The sequence below is a fragment of the Stigmatopora nigra genome, chromosome 10 (assembly GCF_051989575.1).
Source record: "Stigmatopora nigra isolate UIUO_SnigA chromosome 10, RoL_Snig_1.1, whole genome shotgun sequence".
NCBI lineage: Eukaryota > Metazoa > Chordata > Actinopteri > Syngnathiformes > Syngnathidae > Stigmatopora > Stigmatopora nigra.
The window spans coordinates 3,774,100-3,795,110 of NC_135517.1; the positions used below are offsets into that span (position 1 = coordinate 3,774,100).

General features: G+C 37.7%; 1 protein-coding gene across 5 annotated transcripts in view; it reads left to right on the forward strand.

Annotated features, from left to right (window-relative positions):
• The window catches only part of ptprt (protein tyrosine phosphatase receptor type T), an 85,855-nt gene that overhangs the window by 40,591 nt on the left and 24,253 nt on the right, over positions 1-21,011 (forward strand). For 2 of the 5 annotated variants that reach the window (XM_077725966.1, XM_077725967.1), the window contains exons 17-21: positions 3,632-3,767; positions 6,880-6,912; positions 15,076-15,230; positions 17,252-17,332; positions 18,107-18,142. In XM_077725966.1, the coding sequence (XP_077582092.1) occupies positions 3,632-3,767; positions 6,880-6,912; positions 15,076-15,230; positions 17,252-17,332; positions 18,107-18,142 (441 nt within the window). Of the gene's footprint in view, positions 1-3,631; positions 3,768-6,879; positions 6,913-11,459; positions 11,490-15,075; positions 15,231-17,251; positions 17,333-18,106; positions 18,143-21,011 lie in introns of all 5 variants that reach the window. The other 3 variants (XM_077725968.1, XM_077725969.1, XM_077725970.1) reach the window with 3 other exon arrangements.

Consider the following 21,011-nt stretch of genomic DNA (forward strand, 5'->3'; position numbering starts at 1 on the left):
CCTCCATAATACATGACGGCACGCCGGCCGGCGGGCGTTGCGGAAAAGGCGGCGAGCCGAGTCGAGTCGACGCCCGTAAAAATAAAGATGCGCCTAATATCTCATTCGGGGCCGGCGCGAGAAAAATCAATCTGGTGTGTTTGGATGAGATTAACTTTTTAATATCGGCGCTCTTCGGCGTAATTCCCCTCGGATCGCTTCATCACGAGAGAGAGCGGCGTAAACAAAAAGCGGGGGGAAATCAAAATAGCAGCCATTCAAAGGAATGTTTGCTAGGAGCAACACCTGAGGAGCCAAAACGCACTTTCCCGTTAATACCTTGTGTGCGTCTCTTGATTAAGTCGACCAAGGTGAAACGTGATGGCAAAAGCTTATTTACAAATGTGACTTTTAATCGTATAATTGAAGCCTTTTTGTTGACTTTTGGAGCTCCGTGCAATTCTATTCAAATAGGCATCTTTTGTTAGCTCATATGAGGTGGATTCAAAAATTCAGCCCCTGCATATAGTTGGACCTAGCAACAAGAAATTTGGTAGATGTGTTCGGGGAGGGTCAAGGCACAAAAAAGTCTCAGGAAGCCGTGCTCAAATATTTACAGGAAGACCGCCATGTTGCTTTAAAGCAGAAATTTTAGCTAGCATTTGTAGATTTTTGTAGGCATTCTTTGACATTCTTTCTAAAAAGTCAACCTGTGAATATATTTTAAGTTGGGGAGATTTGGTAGACTTGTTCGTCATGGGATGGCCCACAAAAAAGTCTTAAGAAGCTATGCTCCAAAAACTAATGGTGGTTTGGCGTTTTGGTTTAAAGCGTGTTTGTCAGTATTTTAGCCCTTTTTGAGTTGGATTAAAAATTCAGCCCCTGCATATAGTTATACCTAGCAATAAGAAATTTGGTAGACATATTTGTCAAGAGTCAAGGCACAAAAAAGTCTCTGGAAGCCATGCTCCAATATCTACACGAAGTCCGCCATGTTGCTTTAAAGCAGGAATTTTAGCTAGCATTTGTATACATCCATAGGCATTATTTTTAAAAATTCAACATGTGGATACATTTTAAATTGGGGAGATTTGGTAGACTTGTTCGTCAAAGGATGACCCACAAAAAAGTTTCAAAAACTGCGCTAGAACATCGACAGCAGGTTTGGCGTTTTAATTTCAACCGTTTTGTAAGCATTTCGGCCCTTTTTTAATTTGATTAAAAAATTCAGCCCCTAATTACAGTGATATCTACCAACAAGAAATTTGGTAGACATATTCATCAAGAGTCAAGGCACAAAAAAGTCTCAAGAAGCCATGCTCCAATATCTACAGAAAGTCCGCCATGTTGCTTTAAAGCAGGATTTTTAGACCCCATTTATGCCCTGTGGAATTGTTCCAAAAAAATGAAATTCCTGAAAAATACCAACATGAAAAAGCCCCACATTTGGTAGACTTTTGGTCAGTCTGAAGAAGCTCCGCCTCCCCAAAAAAGCTACAGGAAGTCTTTCCAATCCTAACATATGTCGGAGTGGCCAAGCGACTGTGTCCGTTCACTGAACTCGTTAGCAGATGCTCTCCTTCCACCGCCGCCGCCGCCCGACATGTCCGACTGCCAAAGCCGGTCAAGTGTGGACAAATGGGGGTCGGCCGCTAATGCGTTAGCCAGCGCCCGCGGGGAGGATGATGATGATGATGAAAGAACGCCACGTGATGAAAGCGCCGGGGCGTGACGGGGCGCCATCAGCGCCTTTTGATGAGCCTCTCGCCACCATGAGGAGGACCGGGACCACACGGAGGTTCTGGAAAATGGCCCCTCGAACAAGAACAAAAAAATCGCCCAAAATGACCAAAAAAAAGACCAAAAAATGACCAAAAAATGACCAAAAAAGACCAAAAATGACCAAAAAAATGACCAAAAAGGACAAAAAACGACCAGAAAATGACCAAGAAATGGACCAAAAAAATGACCAAAAAAAGACCAAAAAAGGACCAAAAAATATGACCAAAAATGACCAAAAAGGACAAAAAACAACCAGAAAATGACCAAAAAATTACCAAAAATGGACCAAAAAATGGACCAAAAAATGACCAAAAAATGACTTTTTTTTAGGGGCTGGGACTTGTTCTATTGAAAGGTTTTTAAGAAAGTGGAATAATTCCTTCTTTACTTGTGAGGATGGAATGTGGGCTGGCTCAGGGTCGCCACGGCGAGCCCAAAGTTTTTTTTTATTTTTTGATGGCGCAGTTGGCCAATGTCAGCAAAGGCTGGAAGGCATGGCATTGATTTTGACGACAGCGGTAAAAAGGCTAAAAGGTTTTCCGCTGGTTCCACTCGCATCTATTTTCACCATCAATTAAACCACTAAACCGGCGACGCCAGATTTCTCCGCCTGTCAATCAAATCTGAGCTAAAAAACAATACATCAAAAAATGAAAAAGAGAAATGGCTTCTTGTTACTTTTCCATAGCGGCAAATTGCCAAAAACAGAAGCCAAAAAAAAACTGTTTTTTTGGTGGGTCCTAGTATTGAGGTAATTTGGTGAAAGGTGGATTTTTTGAGTAGGATTTCTTCCAAATTTTTTGGAGGGTTGACTCATGATAGACGTTTTTACTAAGTTTCTTGTTGCCAAGTGAAACTGAATTTTGCAAAACAATTTTTGAAAGCTCAAATGTTTGCGTTCAATTCAAATGATCCAATTCCTTTGTTTTTTTTGTTGCTTTTTAGTGGGTCAACTCAAGTCTACCAAATTAGATTTTCCCAAGTAAAACTGAATTCAGTGGATTTGAATTTGAAAAAAAAAAAAAGTTGAGTCATTTTCTGAACCTTTTATCTCCAAGGTCGCCGGGGGCGCTGGAGCCTATCCCAGCTAACTACGGTCACCAGGCAGGGGACACCTATGAATCAGTGGGCAGCCAATCGTAGGGCACAAGGACACAAAGGACAAACCATCACACTCATATTTTGGAAGAAAGAAAAACAATGTCAGACCATTTTAGATATAATATTTAGTTTTTTATTTTTATGAATGGATTAAAAGAACTGGATTAAAATCCCTGAATATTCTGGTTTTATAGATCTAATCTGAATACTTTATTTAAATTTTTAATATATTTTTAGATTTTTCAAAAATGTTTTTGAACTAAAAACAGTAAAAAATGATTTAAAAAATGACAATTATTGATTTAAAAGGGTGAAAATCAAGAAATGTAATATACATCTATCCTCATTTTAATTTAATCCTAAAACAGAAAGTCAGCACTCATCATTTACTTTCCCGGGCCGGACAAAATGATGCGGGGGGCCAGATATGGCCCCCGGGCCACCACTTTGACACATGTAACCTAGATATTATATCTAAAATAGTCCAGCCTACATGGTCTAGAATGATTTAGATGCCTAAAATGTCTGCTGCTTGCTTTCAGGCAAAATGGCCAACAATGTTGTTTGGACGGACACGTCTGGAAGTTTGTTTGCATGCAACGGAGCGAATGTACTTTGACATTTCACCTCCCTCCTTCCCCTGCGCTGCACGCTTGCGTGGCACGTTGTTCTTCACCTTGGGATTGATGCTTTTGCCTGTTTTTGTTAATTTTTTTTGTGGCGAGGACGAACATTTGTTGAGCCGTGTGTGCGCTTTTCGTCCACACAGGCGCCTCCACGCAAGACTCGGACGCCGTGGAGCCGGAAAAACCCGTGGACGGGACGGTCAAGCTGGCCGGAGTGATTACGGGGATCCTCATGTTTGTCGTCATCCTCCTCGGACTCGTCCTCACCTTCAAACGCAGGTCGGTCAGCTTTGCTAACTTTATATTCTTGCAAAATGATTATTATTAGAAAGAGTCGTAAAGTTGAAAGATTGTTGAAAAAAGAGGAAAGTAGCATCAAATCGTACCTTAAAAAAAAAAGATAAAATCTGTTTCCATATGCTGTCAATTGTCCCATTTTTAAAAAGTTCAATTAAAAAAATACAATGATATTTTTATATTAACATTAGTTATAAAAATTGAATTTAAAAAATAGAATGTTATCGGTTTGTTTCCATAATTAAAATTTCCCATAAATTTGACAATAAATATAATAAATATAATTCAAAAATATAACATCATTTAAACAAATTAGAATATTAAAAGCTTTATTTCCAAAGTTAAAAAAAAATGTTAATCTTACAGGGAGGGAGTTTATTTCCAAAATGTCTTTTTAAAATTAGCATTTGAATATTTATAAATCAAAATTAGTTGACATTTCCAGTACAAATTTTTCTAAAAAAAATTATTTTATTTTTTAAATTAATTTTTTTACGCCCTCCTCTTCTTCTCTTCTCTCTTTTTTCTTCTACTTCTTTTCTCTGCCCAAAATGAAATAAACCATCCAAAAACAATCTACCAAAACACTCTAACATACATATTTGGCGGCCATCTTGTGTGGGGCGACCAGCTAAATCCCGTAAAGCACATAATGTCATTTCTTCATACTTTGCGATACCTTTATTGTCTTTTTAGTGGTTTATTAACATTAATAAACATCAATTTCATATGAAGAAAACATGTTAGGTGAACTTAAGTCCATATAATTGTCTTTGCGCTTTAAAAAGAGGTCTCGATTTTGCCCCGTTGCGCCTTTTCAAAATAAAAACACGTTTCCTTCTCCAATAAATGTGTATTTTTAAACACTCTTGGCTATTTACCGCCAACCGGCAGCGTTTTTTTTTTGTGGGCTGATTGCCTTGACGTCTCGTCCCGTTTTTTCTGGTTTGAGAAGGAAGGGAACGGAAGTCGAGTGACGACTCGTGGCGGCCATTGTCGAGCATCTGACTAATATGCTAATGCAATCAGCCGGCGGCATCCCAGCGAGCGCCCGCTGCTCGTGATTGGGAGGCCGCCTTGAGATTTCTGCTTTTTTTTTTTGTCAAACTGGCAAATGGATTCTTTTTCTTCATGTTTAAAAACAATATTCAGCCCAAATCATTGGTGGAAGGAAGGAAGGAAGGGTGGCTTTTTTGAGGGTCTAGATGTGATAAACATGCTAACCAAAATTCATATTGCTAAGTCAAATTGGCTTTTAGGTCTGGATTTTTTTGGTGAATTTAGCTGAGCTTAAAATGGCTACTTTGGACCAAAATGGTGGAACTTTTTTGTTTTTTATGGTTTTAAGGATTTTTTGTGGATCTACTCATGATAAGTATTTCAACCAAATTTCATATTGTGAACTTTGGGTGCTGTATTTTTTTGGTGAATTCAGCTGAGATTAACTGGACCCAAAATGTCTTCTTCAGACCAAAATGGCCGGCTTTTTGGGTGTGGCTTCTTGCGGCTTTTTTTGTGGGTCTGGTTGTGATAAACCTGACAACCAAATTTCATAGTGCTAAGTGAAACTGGCTGTCATGGCTATATTTTTTTAATGAAGTCAACTGCTCAAAATGTCTACTTTGGCCAAAAATGGCTGAACTTTTTGGCAATGTTTTTTTTTTGTGTTTTTTGTGGATCTACTCATGATAAACTTGCCAACCAAACTTCATATTGCTAACTCAAACCATATGTTGTGGCAATTTTTAAAAAAATTCAGCTGAGCCCAAAATGTCTACTTTAGACCAAAAAGGCAGGTTAAGTGAGACTTAATGGGTGTGGCTTCTTGCGGCTTTTTTTGTGGGTCTACTCGTGATAAACCATCAACCAAATTTCATATACCTAACTCAAACTGACTTAGGGATGTATTTCTTTTATGAAATACATCAATTGAGCCTAACATGACCATTTTAAAAGCAAAATGGGAGACTTTTTGAGGCTTTTTTGTGGGTCTCATCCTGACAGGAATGTCTAGCAAATTTCCTTTCACTCCGTCAATCTGGATTCAAACGCCGTTCGTATTTTGGATGCCGCTTGTGATCGTCCAGCCTCATTTTGCCTTCATTTATATTTCATTCGTCGTACTTCATTCTGATGTCGGCCAAACGTTTTTTTGCAGCCGTCAAAAATGTCTCGCTTGTCTCCCAGAGTCCATCAAAAAAAAAACAGAAACAAGGCCCATTTTATGTTCCAGAGCGACGTTTATTTTTCCCCCCGAAAAGACGTGGCTAATAAAGACGTGAGTGAGGTCTTAATGGGAATGTGATGTTCTCGTGGCCAGGTGGGGGGGCAAAAGCGGCGCCTCAGGGTCCGAAGACCACCCTACATAAATAATAAACGCACACTAAAGAACAGGATTGACATGACGTGTTCCCAGATGGGAAAAAAAAACTTTTGCAACACTGAAAATGTCCAAAAAATTAATTAATAAAAAATAAGGCTTCAGTGGAACAACTGGATAAAATAATGTATTTTTTAAAGAAACACTTGTAACATATTTTAGAGATTTAATTGTTTTAAAAATGGCCGTCCAATCTTTATTAACTGGGAGGGTTATCATCCGGTTACTTTTTCACATTTCTAAACATTTTTTTTAATTTCTTATTTATTTTTAGTTGTTTTTTGATCAATTATTTTTGAATAGTATTTTTATACTATGTGTTTATTAATACTGCTACACTGAAATGTAGCCTTATGCCAATACTTACAAGTTTCAACATGAATTTTCACATTTTTATGAAGTAAAACCAAAAAAATATTTTTAAAAAATGTCCCTTCTGGAAAAATCTGCAAAGTAGTAAAGCCGCGATATTTGAGGGATTACTGTAATAAGGTTTTGTGAGCATTTGAGGGTAAAAATAGATGAAAAATGAAATTGGCTTTTCTGTATTTTTTAATTTTTTGGGGTGGCTTTTGTGATGAGCTCTCTGACTGTGGTCTCTCGCCATTTTATGTCTCTTTCTCTGTCTCCATCCTGCTTCCTGGTTTTGGCTCCGCCCCTTCCTGCCCTGCCCTCCTCTACCTGCCTTCTTGCCCTTCTTGCTCCGTCCGATAGAGAGATTCACACGTGGAGAACTCTGAGCGTGGGGTATCGTATCTATCGTATTTTTGCTTCTCCGTATCAATTTGGCTTTTTTTTGTTCATTTTCCGGTCTTCGTTTTGCCCCTAAAATTCATCTTTTCCGTTCCTTTTTCCCTCCAATGTCGAGCTAAACTTTGTGCTTTTAACAGGATTGTGCCAAAATGTCTTCTAACTTCCTTGAAAAATTGACACTCAAAGTTTTTTTGTTTCAAAAAATTCTTGAAATATGAAAGCGCCATACTTTAAATTAGCAACAAATTTTGCCAAACATGTCACTCATGAGGAGACCCCCCCAAAAAACTGTTAGAGCCACATATTCATTGACACAGTCGGCCATTTTGGTTCAAAGCAAACATTTTAATCATTTGTAGGCATTTGAGCCATGTTAAGTTGTTTTTAAAAATTCAGCCCCTGAATTCCGTTTTACCCAGCAACATGAAATTTGCTCAACATGTTCTTTACAATTAGACCCACAAAAAAGCCTCTAGAAGCCATGCCCAAAAATCTACAGAAAGTCTTCCATTTTGGTTTAAAACGGATAATTTTAGGATTTGAGTCATGTTAAGTTGTTTTTAAAAATTCAGCCCCTAAATTCTATTTAACTCAGCAACATGAAATTTGCTCAACATATTCTTTACAAGTAGACCCACAAAAAAGCCTCAAGAAGCCATGCCCAAAAATCTACAGAAAGTCTTCCATTTTGGTTTAAAACGGATAATTTTAGGCATTTGAGCCCTGTTGAGTTTTTTAAAAAATTCAGCCCCTGAATTCCATTTAACTCAGCAACATGAAATTTGCTCAACATATTCTTTACAAATAGACCCACAAAAAAGCCTCAAGAAGCCATCCCCAAAAATCTACAACAAGTCTGCCATTTTGGTTCAAAGCGGAAATTTTCCACATCATTTGTAGCCATTCGAGCCTTGTTAAGTTGTTTTCAAAAATCCAGCCCCTGAATTCTATTGAACTCAGCAACATAAAATTTATTCAACATATCTGTCATAAGTAGAGCCACAAAAAAGTCTGAAGAAAGCATCCCCTAAAATATACAGGAAACCTGCCAACTATGATTTCTTGGCATTTTTCTTCCCTTTTTTATTCATCAACATGAAATTGTCAACTGTGATATATTGACTGGTTAAAAAAAAGGTTAAACTGTGCTAATGCAAGTTTGTATTTTTTTTTAAAATGACGATTTGTCTCGTTAATATGCGCTAGCTTTTCAGTAAATGAGATATTTCCACCTACGCTGACGCTTTTGGCGAGGGTAAAAAATGCTACTCTTGCCGTCTTTGAAGTGTAAAGCACCTCGGCGGCGTATTTCACCGCTAAAAGCCTGATTAACATGCCGTGTTGCCGTGTTGCAATTTTCTAACACGCTTTCCCACCCGTTGCTTATCTGGCTAAGTATGAACGACATGCTTCGTTTCGTACACAACAAAAAAAAACTGAAAGAACGATTAAAATGGCTCACTTTAACTCAAAAACAAAGCTGAAACAAAACAGATGCACAAGTTATTTTTGACAGTTTTTGGTATTTACGGGTCATATTGAGAGTACATTTTGGAATGATGTAGTTTTTGGATCATTTTTTTTTAGTTTTTTAGTTTTTTTTTTAAGGGGTTGGGGTAATTTGGGTGATTTCTGGTTCATTTATTGGTAACAAGGTAGTTTTTGGATCATCTTTTTAGTTTTTTTTTTTAAGTGGTTGGGGTAATTTGGGTGATTTCTGGTTCATTTATAGGAAACAAGGTAGTTTTTGGATCATCTTTTTAGTTTTTTTTTAAAGGGGTTGGGGTAATTTGGGTGATTTCCGGGTTCATTTATAGGAATTTTTTTGTCCTATTTTGGGGTTCTAAATTCATGTAGAGTAGAAAATTGTATGTAAGGTGGCTTTGTTTACATTTTTGGGCGCTTTCTGTTGTTTTTCACTTGCTTTCCAATGGTTTTGGTGCATTTTGGGTCATTTTTTGTCCATTTTGGGAGAATTTGAGGAAGTTATATTGTGAGTGTCTAAAGTTATGACCACTAAAGTTTAGGGTTTTTATATTTTGGGAAAAATCGGATCAAGTACTTTTTCTGAACCACTTTTTGCAGTTTTTGGGTCTCTTGTTGTTTGTGAGGCATTTCGGGGTCAAATTTAGTTGTTTTGTGAGCTTTTGATGTACTGATTTTTTTGTCTAAAATAATGACCATTTCACTTATTTTTACATTTATATAGCATAGAAAACAATGTTTTTCAGTAGTTTCTGTTGATATAGGCTCACTTTTGTTAGTTTTGGTTGTAGATTTTTGCTCAATAATGACCACCAATGGAGAAACACTGCCCGTTTTAATAGGCAAAAAACTTTTGGCTGGGTCGCATGAATGATGGCGTTTGCCTAGTGGTTTTTAGTACGGTCATAACAGCACTCGGGCAAGATATACGTTTCGACACTCCTGGACAGAGTGCTCTTTTTTGCTTTTTTTGGGCCGATATTTTGCGAACGGCGGCGCCGCTCCTCCTTCTCCGCCGCCGCTGAGCGAGCGACAAAGTCCTCCCGATGTTAATAAAGTGCGGAGCGCCCCGAGCGACTCGGTAAAAGGCGTACATGTTAAAAGTGGCTATAAATATTAATACGGCGTGGAAAAAACACTCCCGCGGCTCCTCCACGCGGGAGAAACAAAGACAAAGAGCTCAATTAGAAGCGGCCAGGAAGGCCGGCGTGATGATCGCACCGCATCCTAAATTGTCCTACGCGCTAATAATTAAGTCTCCCAATGGCGTCCCTGACCGCCGGCGTCCAATCCTTGGCTTCTCTTGTCAATTGAAATGAGTTTGGCACTTTATATTGCATCACATGGCTTGATTGATATGTCAATAATATTGTATAGTCTATATATTCTATTTATATTCAAGCAAGTATATTATTAGACATTTCTGTTGATTTTGGGTCATTTTAACTTGGTTGCTGATTTTTTTAGGGCTCATTTTGTTGGTTCTTTAGGGATTTACAGGTCACTTTTTGTCAATTTTGGGGGAATTGGAGTTTTTTTTATTCTAAAATAATGAGCACTAGTGGAAAAACATTGTGAGAGTTAAAAACAACTATTTTTTTATTTATTGGAGTGGCTTAGAAAATGGTTTCAGGTCTTTTTTGGAGGAATTTGCGGGCTACTGATTTTGGTTGACTTGTTATTGGTCAATTTTAGACCTTTTTTTGCTAAAAAAAATGATGTAACACATTTGTACTCCCTATTAAAACCAATAATTAGGGGGCTTATATGAGAGAAATTTTCAAATTCAATGATTTTAGGGCTTATATGCGAGTAAATACGGCAAATGTTTTTTGGTCTGCAATAATGACCATTTGGACAAACACTTAATTTCTTTTCAATTTATGAATCATAGAAAATGGGATTATAAAATTAGAATTTTAAGGTCATTTTTGCCCATTTTGGGCCACTTGTTGTTTTTAGTGGTCACTTTTTGTCAGTTTTGGGGTATTTCCAAGCAGTCCATTTTTGGTCAACAATAATAACCAACTATTTAGTTTTTTTATGTAGCATAGAAAATGGTCCATTTTTTGTGTGTTTTTTTTAAAATCCATGAAAACATTTTCAACCAGTAACCGACAAAAACAAAATCAATGGCGCGTCGTCCTCGAGTGAGTAACGCGGTGGCGGCAGCGGCGTGCACGACGTCGGCAACGGCAACGGCGGCGGCTCTGGGCTATCGATCCCGAAGCCGACATGTCATCACGCAACGTCTTCTCTTCATTTCACCTTTCATCTTCTCCTCTTCTTTGTTCTTTTATCTCCTCTTTTCTTCTTTGCTCTCGGCGGGCGATGGGAAAGAAAGCGCGTCGATATTTTGCTTTTTTTTTGTCGGCTTTTTTTTTATGACCGCGCCTCTTCTTTATGAGCATAAAATCTTTACTGGACAGGAAAAAAAAACAGAAGAATAATGTGTAAAAAAAAAAATGAAAAGGCTGTATTTTTAGACACATTTTTCTAATAGTTGGAAAAAGTAGTCCGAGTTTTTAGAAGTTAAAGCTTTTACTTTTTGGACAAATATTAATGTCATCAAAAATAAGATTTATTGGAAATATTTTTCAATTGATAAAATACATAGGGTGATTAAAATAAACAAAAAAATATCGACGTTTCCAATTAAAAAAATGTTTAATAAAATTAAATAGGTCAAAAAGATAATAAAAATACAAACAATACATTAAAAATATTTGTTCAATAATCATTCAAAATGATACAAAATTTTAAAAAGTCAATACAATCAAATGAAATAGATTGAAATGAATTTTTAATAAATACAATACAATTGACTTTTATGAATAACAATAATAATAATAGTTCCTACTTTTTAACATTGTTAATAACTAATTGAATGGCAGCTGTAATTCCAAAAATATCCGCCAAAAACTGGAATCAATTTCTTGAGGCCAAACTGCCTTTCCCAGCATGCCTTGCAATAACTAACAAATGGATTGGTTGTGTTTGTCCTTCTTGTGTCCACTCGTTTGCTCATCGTCGGTCGGGCCTTCGCCACGCTTCAGAAGACATGCTTATTCCTACTCGTATTACCTGTAAGTAAACGCATCACGACCTGACCTACATTTCAGACTCCTCCCACAATTGTGTCCCCGATTTCAAATCGATCGCGTCGTTAATGACTTCAAATAACAAGGAACAAAAACAATATTTATACAGCATTTTTATCAATATTTTTATAGTTATATTGACATTATGAAGAGAAAATGTCCTAGAAATCACAACTTAAACAGCTACATTAATCATATTAGGTTTAGTTTATTTATTTAAAAATATTGTTTAAATGTAATTTTTTTTCGTGCCGTTGGTAGAAAAGCAATTTTTTTTAATATTTTTTTTTAAATTTTTTTGCTATGCTTTGTTAAATTTACCCTTTTTATATGATTATAATATTGTAAACACTAAAATTGGGTGTACAAAAAACAGTACTACTACAAAACTCATTTCAGTATTGATACTAGGATACTTTAAACTTTAAACAGAACCTCAGTTAAAAAAAAATAGACCTGAATTTTTCCTGTAAAACTTTAGATTTGTCCTAAAACTTTTATCCAACCAAATCAAGCAGAATATTTACTTTGAAAAACCTCCCAAAAAAGCCATTTTGCCTTTTCTTGCCTGCCATCCTGTGACAGCAACATAAAAGTTTGTTTTCCTTTGGCCTCCAGCCTGCCCGACGGGGGTCTCTGGCGTCGGTGGGATATTTTCAGGCAAAAAAAAAATGAAAAAAATGAAACCAAGGCGGCGGTTAACCTCCGCCGTGACTCCCTGATCCAATCAAGCGTACATATTGGCAACACAGAACCGCCTCTAATCTAGATTCTAATCAACCAGCAGTAAATGTCAAAGTGAGGGGATTATGGAGGATTTGGTCCTACGCGTCCTCAAAGATTTTCATTTCTCCAGAAGAAGCCTATTGATTGGGACTGACAAGATTTTGGAGAAAATTATATTCGGGCTTTATTTTCAATGTTGTTGTTATTGTTAGTCGTTGGCCTCTAAAAATATAAATTGCGCCCCCTCAAGTCAGTTTGACCTCACTATCACGACATGCCAAACATTTCAGGAAAAGCCATTGACAGAAAACTGGAATTTGGTAGCCTGAGGAGAGAAAGGATGTCGGCCATTTTGTTTTGAAGAAGGCGTTGTAGGGATTTTAGCTCACTGGAATTGTTTTAAAAATTCAGCCCCTGCACCCCGTTTGATTTAGCAACCTGGAATTTGGTAGGTTTGTTTATCAAAGAGGGACCTACAAAAAAGTCTCAAGAAGCCATGCCGAAAAAGAGACGGCAAGTCGGCCATTTTGTTTTGAAGAAGGCATTGGTAGGGACTTTAGCCCCCTGGACTTGTCTTTTAAAATTCAGCCCCTGCACCCCTTTTGACGTAGCAACCTGGAATTTGGTAGACTTGTTTGTCGAAGAGGGACCCACAAAAAAGTCTCAAGAAGCCATGCACAAAAAGAGTCGTGAAGTCGGCCATTTTGTTTTGAAGAAGGCATTGTAGGCATCAATTGTAAGTACTTTAGCCCTTTGTAATTGTGTTGTAAAATTCAGCCCCTGCACCCCTTTTGACGTAGCAACCTGGAATTTGGTAGACTTGTTTGTCAAAGAGGGACCCACAAAAAAGTCTCAAGAAGCCATACCTGAAAAGACACAGTAGGTCGGCCATTTTGGTTTAAAGCAGACATCATAGGCATCATTTTAAACATCCCAACCTTGTGACATAGTTTTTAAAAATTCAGCCCCTGCATCTGGTTTGGCCTAGCAATCTGGAATTTGGTAGAGATGTTTATCAAAGATGGACCTACAAAAAAGTCTCAAGAAGCCATGCCTTCAAATCAACAGGAAGTGGGCCATTTTGTTTTGAAGCAGACATTGTCGACAAAATTGATTGGGATCCCAGCCCTCTGCAATTGCTTTTGAAAATTCAGCCCCTGCACCCCGTTTGATTTAGACTCTTGTCATTTGGTAGGCGTTTTTTTCAAAGTGTGACCTACAAAAAAGCCTCAAGAAGCCATGCCCGAAAACAGACAGGAAGTCGGGCATTTTGTTTTGAAGCAGACATTGTAGGCATCATTTGTCAGTATCTAAGGACTTTGTAATCATATTTTGAAAATTCAGCCCCTGCACCTCATTTAATCTGGCAACTTGTAAATCGGTAGGTGGGTTTATCAAAGCCTGACCTACAAAAAAGTCTCAGGAAGCCATGCCCAAAAAGAAACAGAAAGTCAGGCATTTTGTGTCAAAGCAGATAATGTCGGAATCCTAGCCCTCTGGAATTGTTTCTGAAAACTCAGCTCCGGCACCCACTTTCACATGGCAACCTGTAATTTACTAGATGTGTTTTTATCAAAGACACAACCACCAAAAAAGTCTCAAAAGGTTATGCCTAAAAATACATAGGAAGTCTGACATTCTAGCATAAAGTAAACAAACACATTAACCATCATTTGCTAGGATGCCAAGCCTTTGAAGTTGTTTTTGGAAAATTCAGCCCCGGCACCCCCCCGTTTGCGCTAGCAACCTGCAATTCGCGTTACGTGTTTACCAAAGCACGACCTACAAAAAAGTCTCAAGAAGACGTCCCCCAAAAGATACGAGAAGTTGTCATTTTGAATTTGAAGCTACCTTTTTGCTACAAAACTTGAAGTAACAAATGCTAAATAGCATTGATGCTTTATTTAGGTCAAAAATACAAACTAATAGAAACCTTTGGGTAGGGAATTAGCCCTCCATTTTCTTTCAACTGACTCACATTGACAGCTCTCCAAAGATCTCACTTTGATATCGACACGTCAAACTGTCTATTTATTAAAAGTCGCGTGTGGTTGCTTTTTTCCACCAAAAAAATTCAAGGGGGAACGCTCCAGTAGTTTGGAAGAAAAAAAATTCAAACATACGTTCACACTTGAGCTTTCAAAACATAAAAAGACTTCTTCATCAATCCTTTTAGGCAAAAAAAAGACGAAAAAATGGGCCGATTTTCAACCCCAAGCTCGTTAGTTAAACGAAGCCTTCAGGACAGCTAATGTGGCAAACGAGCGCCAATTAAGAAGCAATGTTTTCCCCCCCCAAAGTGGCCCGGCTTCATCTTATCTGGCTCGAAGACAACGGCGAGGGGGCGCGCTCCAAAAAAAAAAAAAACATCCTCATTATCCCGCCATCAAACGGCGGCAATTAACGCTCCGGGGGCGCCGGAGAGTCGGCGATTTCCCCAAGCGGTCGACTCACCTCGTCCGTTAATGAAGTGGCTTGAGCTGGATGGCGCACACATCGTGTGCACGGGTGTGGTAGCGTGCGTGTATGTGCGTGACATTCATGGGATTAGGCCGCTGGTTGCCACTTTCAATATGCGCCCAATTTGTCATTTAAACGAGTCCATTAACGGGATGAATGGGAGGCTCGGTCGTTTCTTACGACTCGGCGTTACCGTCTTTGGCGAGGAAAAGTCCAACGTAACCCTTACTTTGTTTTCATTTTGTCGAAAAACTTGAAATAAATGATAAACCCGCAAAAAAATGCATGACATTTTGGCACTCCTGTTCAGAATTTTGGCATTTTTTGATTTATTTGCCTTTCAATGGATCATTTGGATTGATTTGAGTGCTTTATTTTGTAACAGGAAGTTAGCCAAGAAGCACAAGGAGACGGCTAGTAGCTCCACCCAGCAAAGGGAGATGGGACCACTCAACACGGCCGACAAAAGCACGGCTAAAGTCAGCACGCTACGCAAGGACGACCCTTTCGCCACCTCCAGTCAGGACCTCAACGGATTCGGTCAGTTTCGGGGACATTTTCCCAACACTCCGTTGAATATTCCATAGCATTTCTCCCTTCCTGATGTCCCAATACTTTTGTCTCCATGCCACATTTTAACTTCCCGGTGTCCCCAAACTTTTCTCCATCATTTATCAACCTTTTGGTGTCCAAATTCTTTCTTTCCATTCCATATTTTCTGTCATTTTTGACAATGAATAAGGCTACTTGCAGTGTGTGTGTCTAACTCATCATTGACTGAATCCTTCTGCTGTGTAGTTACGACTCCCTGCTATATCTTACCAACAGGGGGAGTTCTAACATTTCCACCATTTTCTTCACCAAATTCCTTCATTCCATTCCATATTTTCTTTCATTTTTGACTTTGTGGTGTCCCTTAACATTTTTCCCCCCACATTGTCCATCATTTTTCACCAAATTTCTTCATTCCATTCCATATTTTCTTTCATTTTTGACTTTGTGGTGTCCCTTAACATTTTTCCCCGCACATTTCCACCATTTTTTTCACCAAATTCCTTCATTCCATTCCATATTTTCTTTCATTTTTGACTTTGTGGTGTCCCTTAACATTTTTCCCCACACATTGTCCATCATTTTTCACCAAATTTCTTCATTCCATTCCATATTTTCTTTCATTTTTGACTTCCTAATGTCCCAATACCTCATTCTCACTACACATTTTTAATCATTTTACACTTCCTAGCATTCCAATACTTGTTTTCCCTACATTATCCTTTATATTTCACTTCCTGGTTTCCCAAAACTGGAATTTCCATCCCATATTTTCTCTTCCTGATATCTCAAAGTACATTTTTCAGCCTATTTATTCATTTATTGGTCACTTTCCATTTGACAATGGCCTCTTATTTTCTTTCTACTAGCCTCCGTCTACGCTTTTAAGACTCCTTTTCCTCGTGATGATTGCTCATACGCAGCGTTTGTCCGTGCGTCCGTTCGTTCGTGCGTGCGCGCCCGTGTCGTAATTAGGCGGAAGCGCATAGGAGGGCATTTTTCTCTTGAAAATGTCACGTTGGCCTTTTGGGAGCGCTTAGCCGCCGAGAGCCAAGGTTAGCCAGCCACTAAGACGAGGGAGAAAAGAAAGATAAAAGTTACTTTATCGCAAGTCAGCACGCCATTCGCCGCTCGTAAATCACACCATTTCTTCCAACATTGAGCACGGAAACCAGCGTTTGTCGCCCCTACCAAGATGGCCGCCCGGTGACCACCTTCACTTCGAGTCAATGTTGTCATAGCGAGCTTATTTCTTGATTTTTTTTTTCAAATGTGCGCAATCTGTTGATTGGACATCAACTAGTGATGGATGGGAGGTTATATTACATTTTCCCCCTTTTAAATTAATGATTATACATTTTTTAATATTTATTTTTACTGTTTTTAGTTCAAAAATCATTTTGTAAAATCTCAAAATATATTAAAAAAAAAACAAATAAACATTGTTTTAGATCTATTAAAAAACGGAATATTCAATCAATTTATATTTTTTTCTCGGACCGCACAAAATGATGCGTCGGGCCATATTTGGCCCCCGGACCGCCACTTTGACACCAGTGAATTAGATGAATCAAAGTTTGTTGTTGTTTTCTTAAAAGAATAACGCCATTGTTTGTAGGAAAATAAAAAAAAATGTGAATAAAATGAAGAATTTATTTTTTTAAACCATTTTTTCCCTTTATTTCCACACTTGGAACTTTTTCGTATCCCTCCAATGTTCATTCAGCCACTGAGGGTTAAAATTTTTCTTCTTTTTGTGTTTTGTTTTTGTTTCTGGAGCCTATTTTCTCCATTTTTGTCTCCAAAATAATACACCTGCCTTGAAAGATGGGTCGCTAAACGATGCGCTTTCTTTTGGAAATTCAATATTTGCGCCCATTAGAGTTGTTGCTGCCACTTGTGTTGTTTTTTTTTCTTCTTCCTTTCACGGTCATGTGTGTGTTTGTGAGCTTTCATCCTGCGCTTCTTTTTTTAAATGTTATATTTTGTATTTATTTTTCTTCTTCCAGCCTCGCCCTCTTCCTGCTCCTTTTCCGTGCAAGGAAGCAAAACACTGCAAAGTAAATCCTTGATCAATTCCTACTACTCAGGTACGTCATATTTTTAATATATCAGATCAATAACATTATTAATAAAGTAGTAAATGGCTATGAATGAATGAGTGATGTCTATAAATATAAAAAAGGTAAATAATGACATCTTTTGACCTTTAAAAATCCAAATAATGATAAATATATAGATCAGATTAAAATATGGCATCATATAATATAGTTAATATTTTTCAGTAAATGGGTCGTGATGAATTAAAAATCAATAGTTAAAAATGAATGTAAAATAAATAATTATATATATATAAGTAATGACATCCCCTAATCCAGAAATGGTCAAATAATATTAATTTCAAAGATGAAAAGCCCCAATTTATGCTAATAATTGCTTCATTATGTTATTAATATGGGATATAAATAAGAATAATCAATGAAATGTCATTGATTTAAACAAAAAAAGATAAATCCCTAAAAAAATTTAACATCAAAATTGTCACTAATAATATCCCCTGACCTAAACCCCTAAAAACATGTCAAATAATGATAAATTGTACCGTAAATTGTAATTTTAAATGTGACTATATTATCTAAATAACAGAAATGATATATCATGATATCCCCTGACCTAAGCCATATTTTAAATGTTAAATATTATAATACACAAGTCATCAAAAGATCCAACACGTTGACCTTAAAATACGACATATGATCAATAAATAAATGCCAGCATGATGAATAATTATGAATAAAAATCAACAACGAATCAATCATTGGGATGACATCAGCATTTTTTTTTTTTACGCTTGTCTTTCGCAGTGTCCAAAGAGCCTGTGCCTGCTACCGCATCTCTGGGTAAGTCAAACATTACCTTAGCATTAGCTTTAGCATTAGCACTAGCACTAATTTTTCCACAGTCTCAATATAAACTTAAGGTCTCGCCCAATAAACGTTTCAACATTATTTACGTCAAGTGGATTGGTCGCCTAGGACCTCTGCGTAAGACAAACGTCACCTTAGCATTAGCATTAGCACTCATTTTTCCATCATCTCAATATAAACTTAAAGTCTCGCCCGATAAACATTTCAACATAGTTTACATCAAGCCGATTGGTCGCTTAGCACCGTCAATGACAGACAAACGAGTAAAGGTCTGTCTTAAAAGATAATAATAGTCATGAATTGACAAAAAAAATAGCAAAAATAAGCTAGTTATGCCTAAATGTGAACGTCAACTCATTGCTTTTAATTCAAATATTGCCCCCACCAAGATGGCCGCCTTAGTATTAAACTCTTTCATCGCTGTTGGGTTTTATGGGTCGTTTTTTTTGTTAGTTTGTTGTATATCTTACACGTATGATATTTCTTTTTGTGGTGTTGCGTCATTTTTGGCCCGTTTTTTGTTTAGCTAGTTTGCGGCGTTGTTTGCCCGCTCGCTCGCTCGCCCGCCTTCGCTCGGCGGGAAGTCGGCCAACGCCGGCGCCGTGGACTTAACGCCGACGCCGGCCAAATCCCGGGGATCAACGGCAGAGCCGACGCCGCGTCGCGTCTTTTATGCGCCAACACGTCCCGCTCTCGTCGACATCGATTTCCTTTCCGCCCGTCTTTGACGTCGCCGCCGCAAGGACGCTCCCCGTCACCCCCGACCGTGAAAAAGTGCACGCTTGGCGTTCTTGGGTGACTCGTGGGGCGACGGGACGTCCCGGCTGGGCTTTAAAAAAAGGCCTTAAAATTGTTAAATTGGAATATTTTGCTCTCTGTTGCCACATGCAGTGCATTGTGGGTGTTTGGGGCTTTGCTTCTTTTCGCCTGTCTTAAAATGACAAGATATTTGTATTAAAAAAATGGGTTGGTAACAACAATCAAAACTATTAAGAGGTGAAAATTTGGGGAAAATGACATTCTGAATCAAGTTTTTTATAGATATAAAACAGTTTATTTGAGCTTTTTATATATATTTTTAGATTTTACAAAATGATTTTTTAACTAAAAACAGAAAAAAATGATTAAAAAAGGACAATTATTGATTTAAAAGGGGGAAAATCAGGAAATTTAATATACATCTATACTCTTTATTTTAATTTGATCCTAAAACAGAAAGTCGGCACTCATCATTTACTTTCTCGGACCACACAAAATGATGCGGCGGGCCAGATTTGGCCCCCGGGCCGCCACTTTGACACCTGTTCTAAATAAATATGAAAAAAAATCATGAATAAGATTTGAATTGTGTACCAATGAATGGCTTAAGGCGATTTTAATCCAAATAATAATAAGAAATTAATCAAATTCTTTTGCGATTTTTGGAGTTTTTCCGATTTTTCTTCATTTTTTTTCAGTTGTTGCTTTTATGCGTTTTTTTTTAAATAGTTCACAATTCTTTTTCTCGTATCTCACTGTTTCTCCTACAAACCTGCAAAAAAAATCAGTGTTTTTTATGATATAAATTGCCAAAGATGGACTGGACACACGGATCCATTTCGGCCATTTTGGGGACAGATACACATAGAAGCTCCCAATTTCTTAATTCATTTCAAAAAGCCACATCATTTTTTTTTCTCTCTCCCAACATCAACCAATGAGTTTTTGGGCTCCTATTATGGCGACAATTCCTAGCTATTGGTAGCTAATGGCACACAATTTGGCATAGCAGGAAAAAAAACATCTGCCTTTTCTTTAGCGGCGGCGGCGTGTAAAAGATGGCGGCCAAGGTAACGACACGCAAGATGTCGGCGGCAGACAAAGGTTGAAAATGAGTCTCTCTCAACCTCGCTCTCACCTCCAATTACTCGTCGCCGACGCGTTACAGCCACACAAAATGGCCGCCATTAGCCGTAATCGCCCCACGTTGGGCTAATGCTACGCCCCGCGAGTCGGTGGGGGAGGGGCGATTTTTTTTTTGCCCGTTGGGATGGAGAAAAAAAAAAGAAGAAATTGCCAAGCTAAGATGACAATCTTTTGCCGCTCGCTATTGGCGACCATTCGTGCCGAGACAATTGTATTTTTTTCACCAAAAACTATGGCTTTAAGGACATTTTCTGCCAAAATTAAAAAAAAAGCCAAAATTGAACTTTGAGTTATGTAGAAATAGGAAAAAAAAACAATGTTTTAAAGTGCGCTAGTTGCTAGCTTGATGAAATGATCGTTGCTTTTTGAATGTAAACAAAAAATGAGTTTTGTTATGATTTATTTGGCTTTTTAGCTACCAAATGTTTTTTTTTAAAGTAGATATTCATCATGAATGTATGAATGATGTCAGAAAGTTAATATTACTGGCTTTGGATGGGAAAAGGAAGAAAGTACAACCTTTTAGCAGTAAAATACAATTTTTCATAAGTATACCTGTTACCGGCCAGTTAATTACTCTATGAAGAAAGTAAATAGTTACATCACTCTAAATATACTTATACTTTCTCATGTATAACCTGCCCGCACCATAAAAATTGCCTTAAAATTGTTTAATTTTGTAATTTCTCGCATATAAGCCTTCCCCAATGTTCACCTCCATATTAATTTTCTTTAACAGGAGTACAAATGTGTTACTTTGAACGGAAAATCTTAAGAAATATCATTAATCAAAGGCACATTATTAGGGTCAATATCATAAGAAATTATTCATCTAGTAATGGTTGCTTTCTTACCGCAAAACTGAAAATAACCAACAAATACTAAATATCAATTTGCCTACTGGTGAAAAAGGGTATAACAACGCGCATAAAAGCCA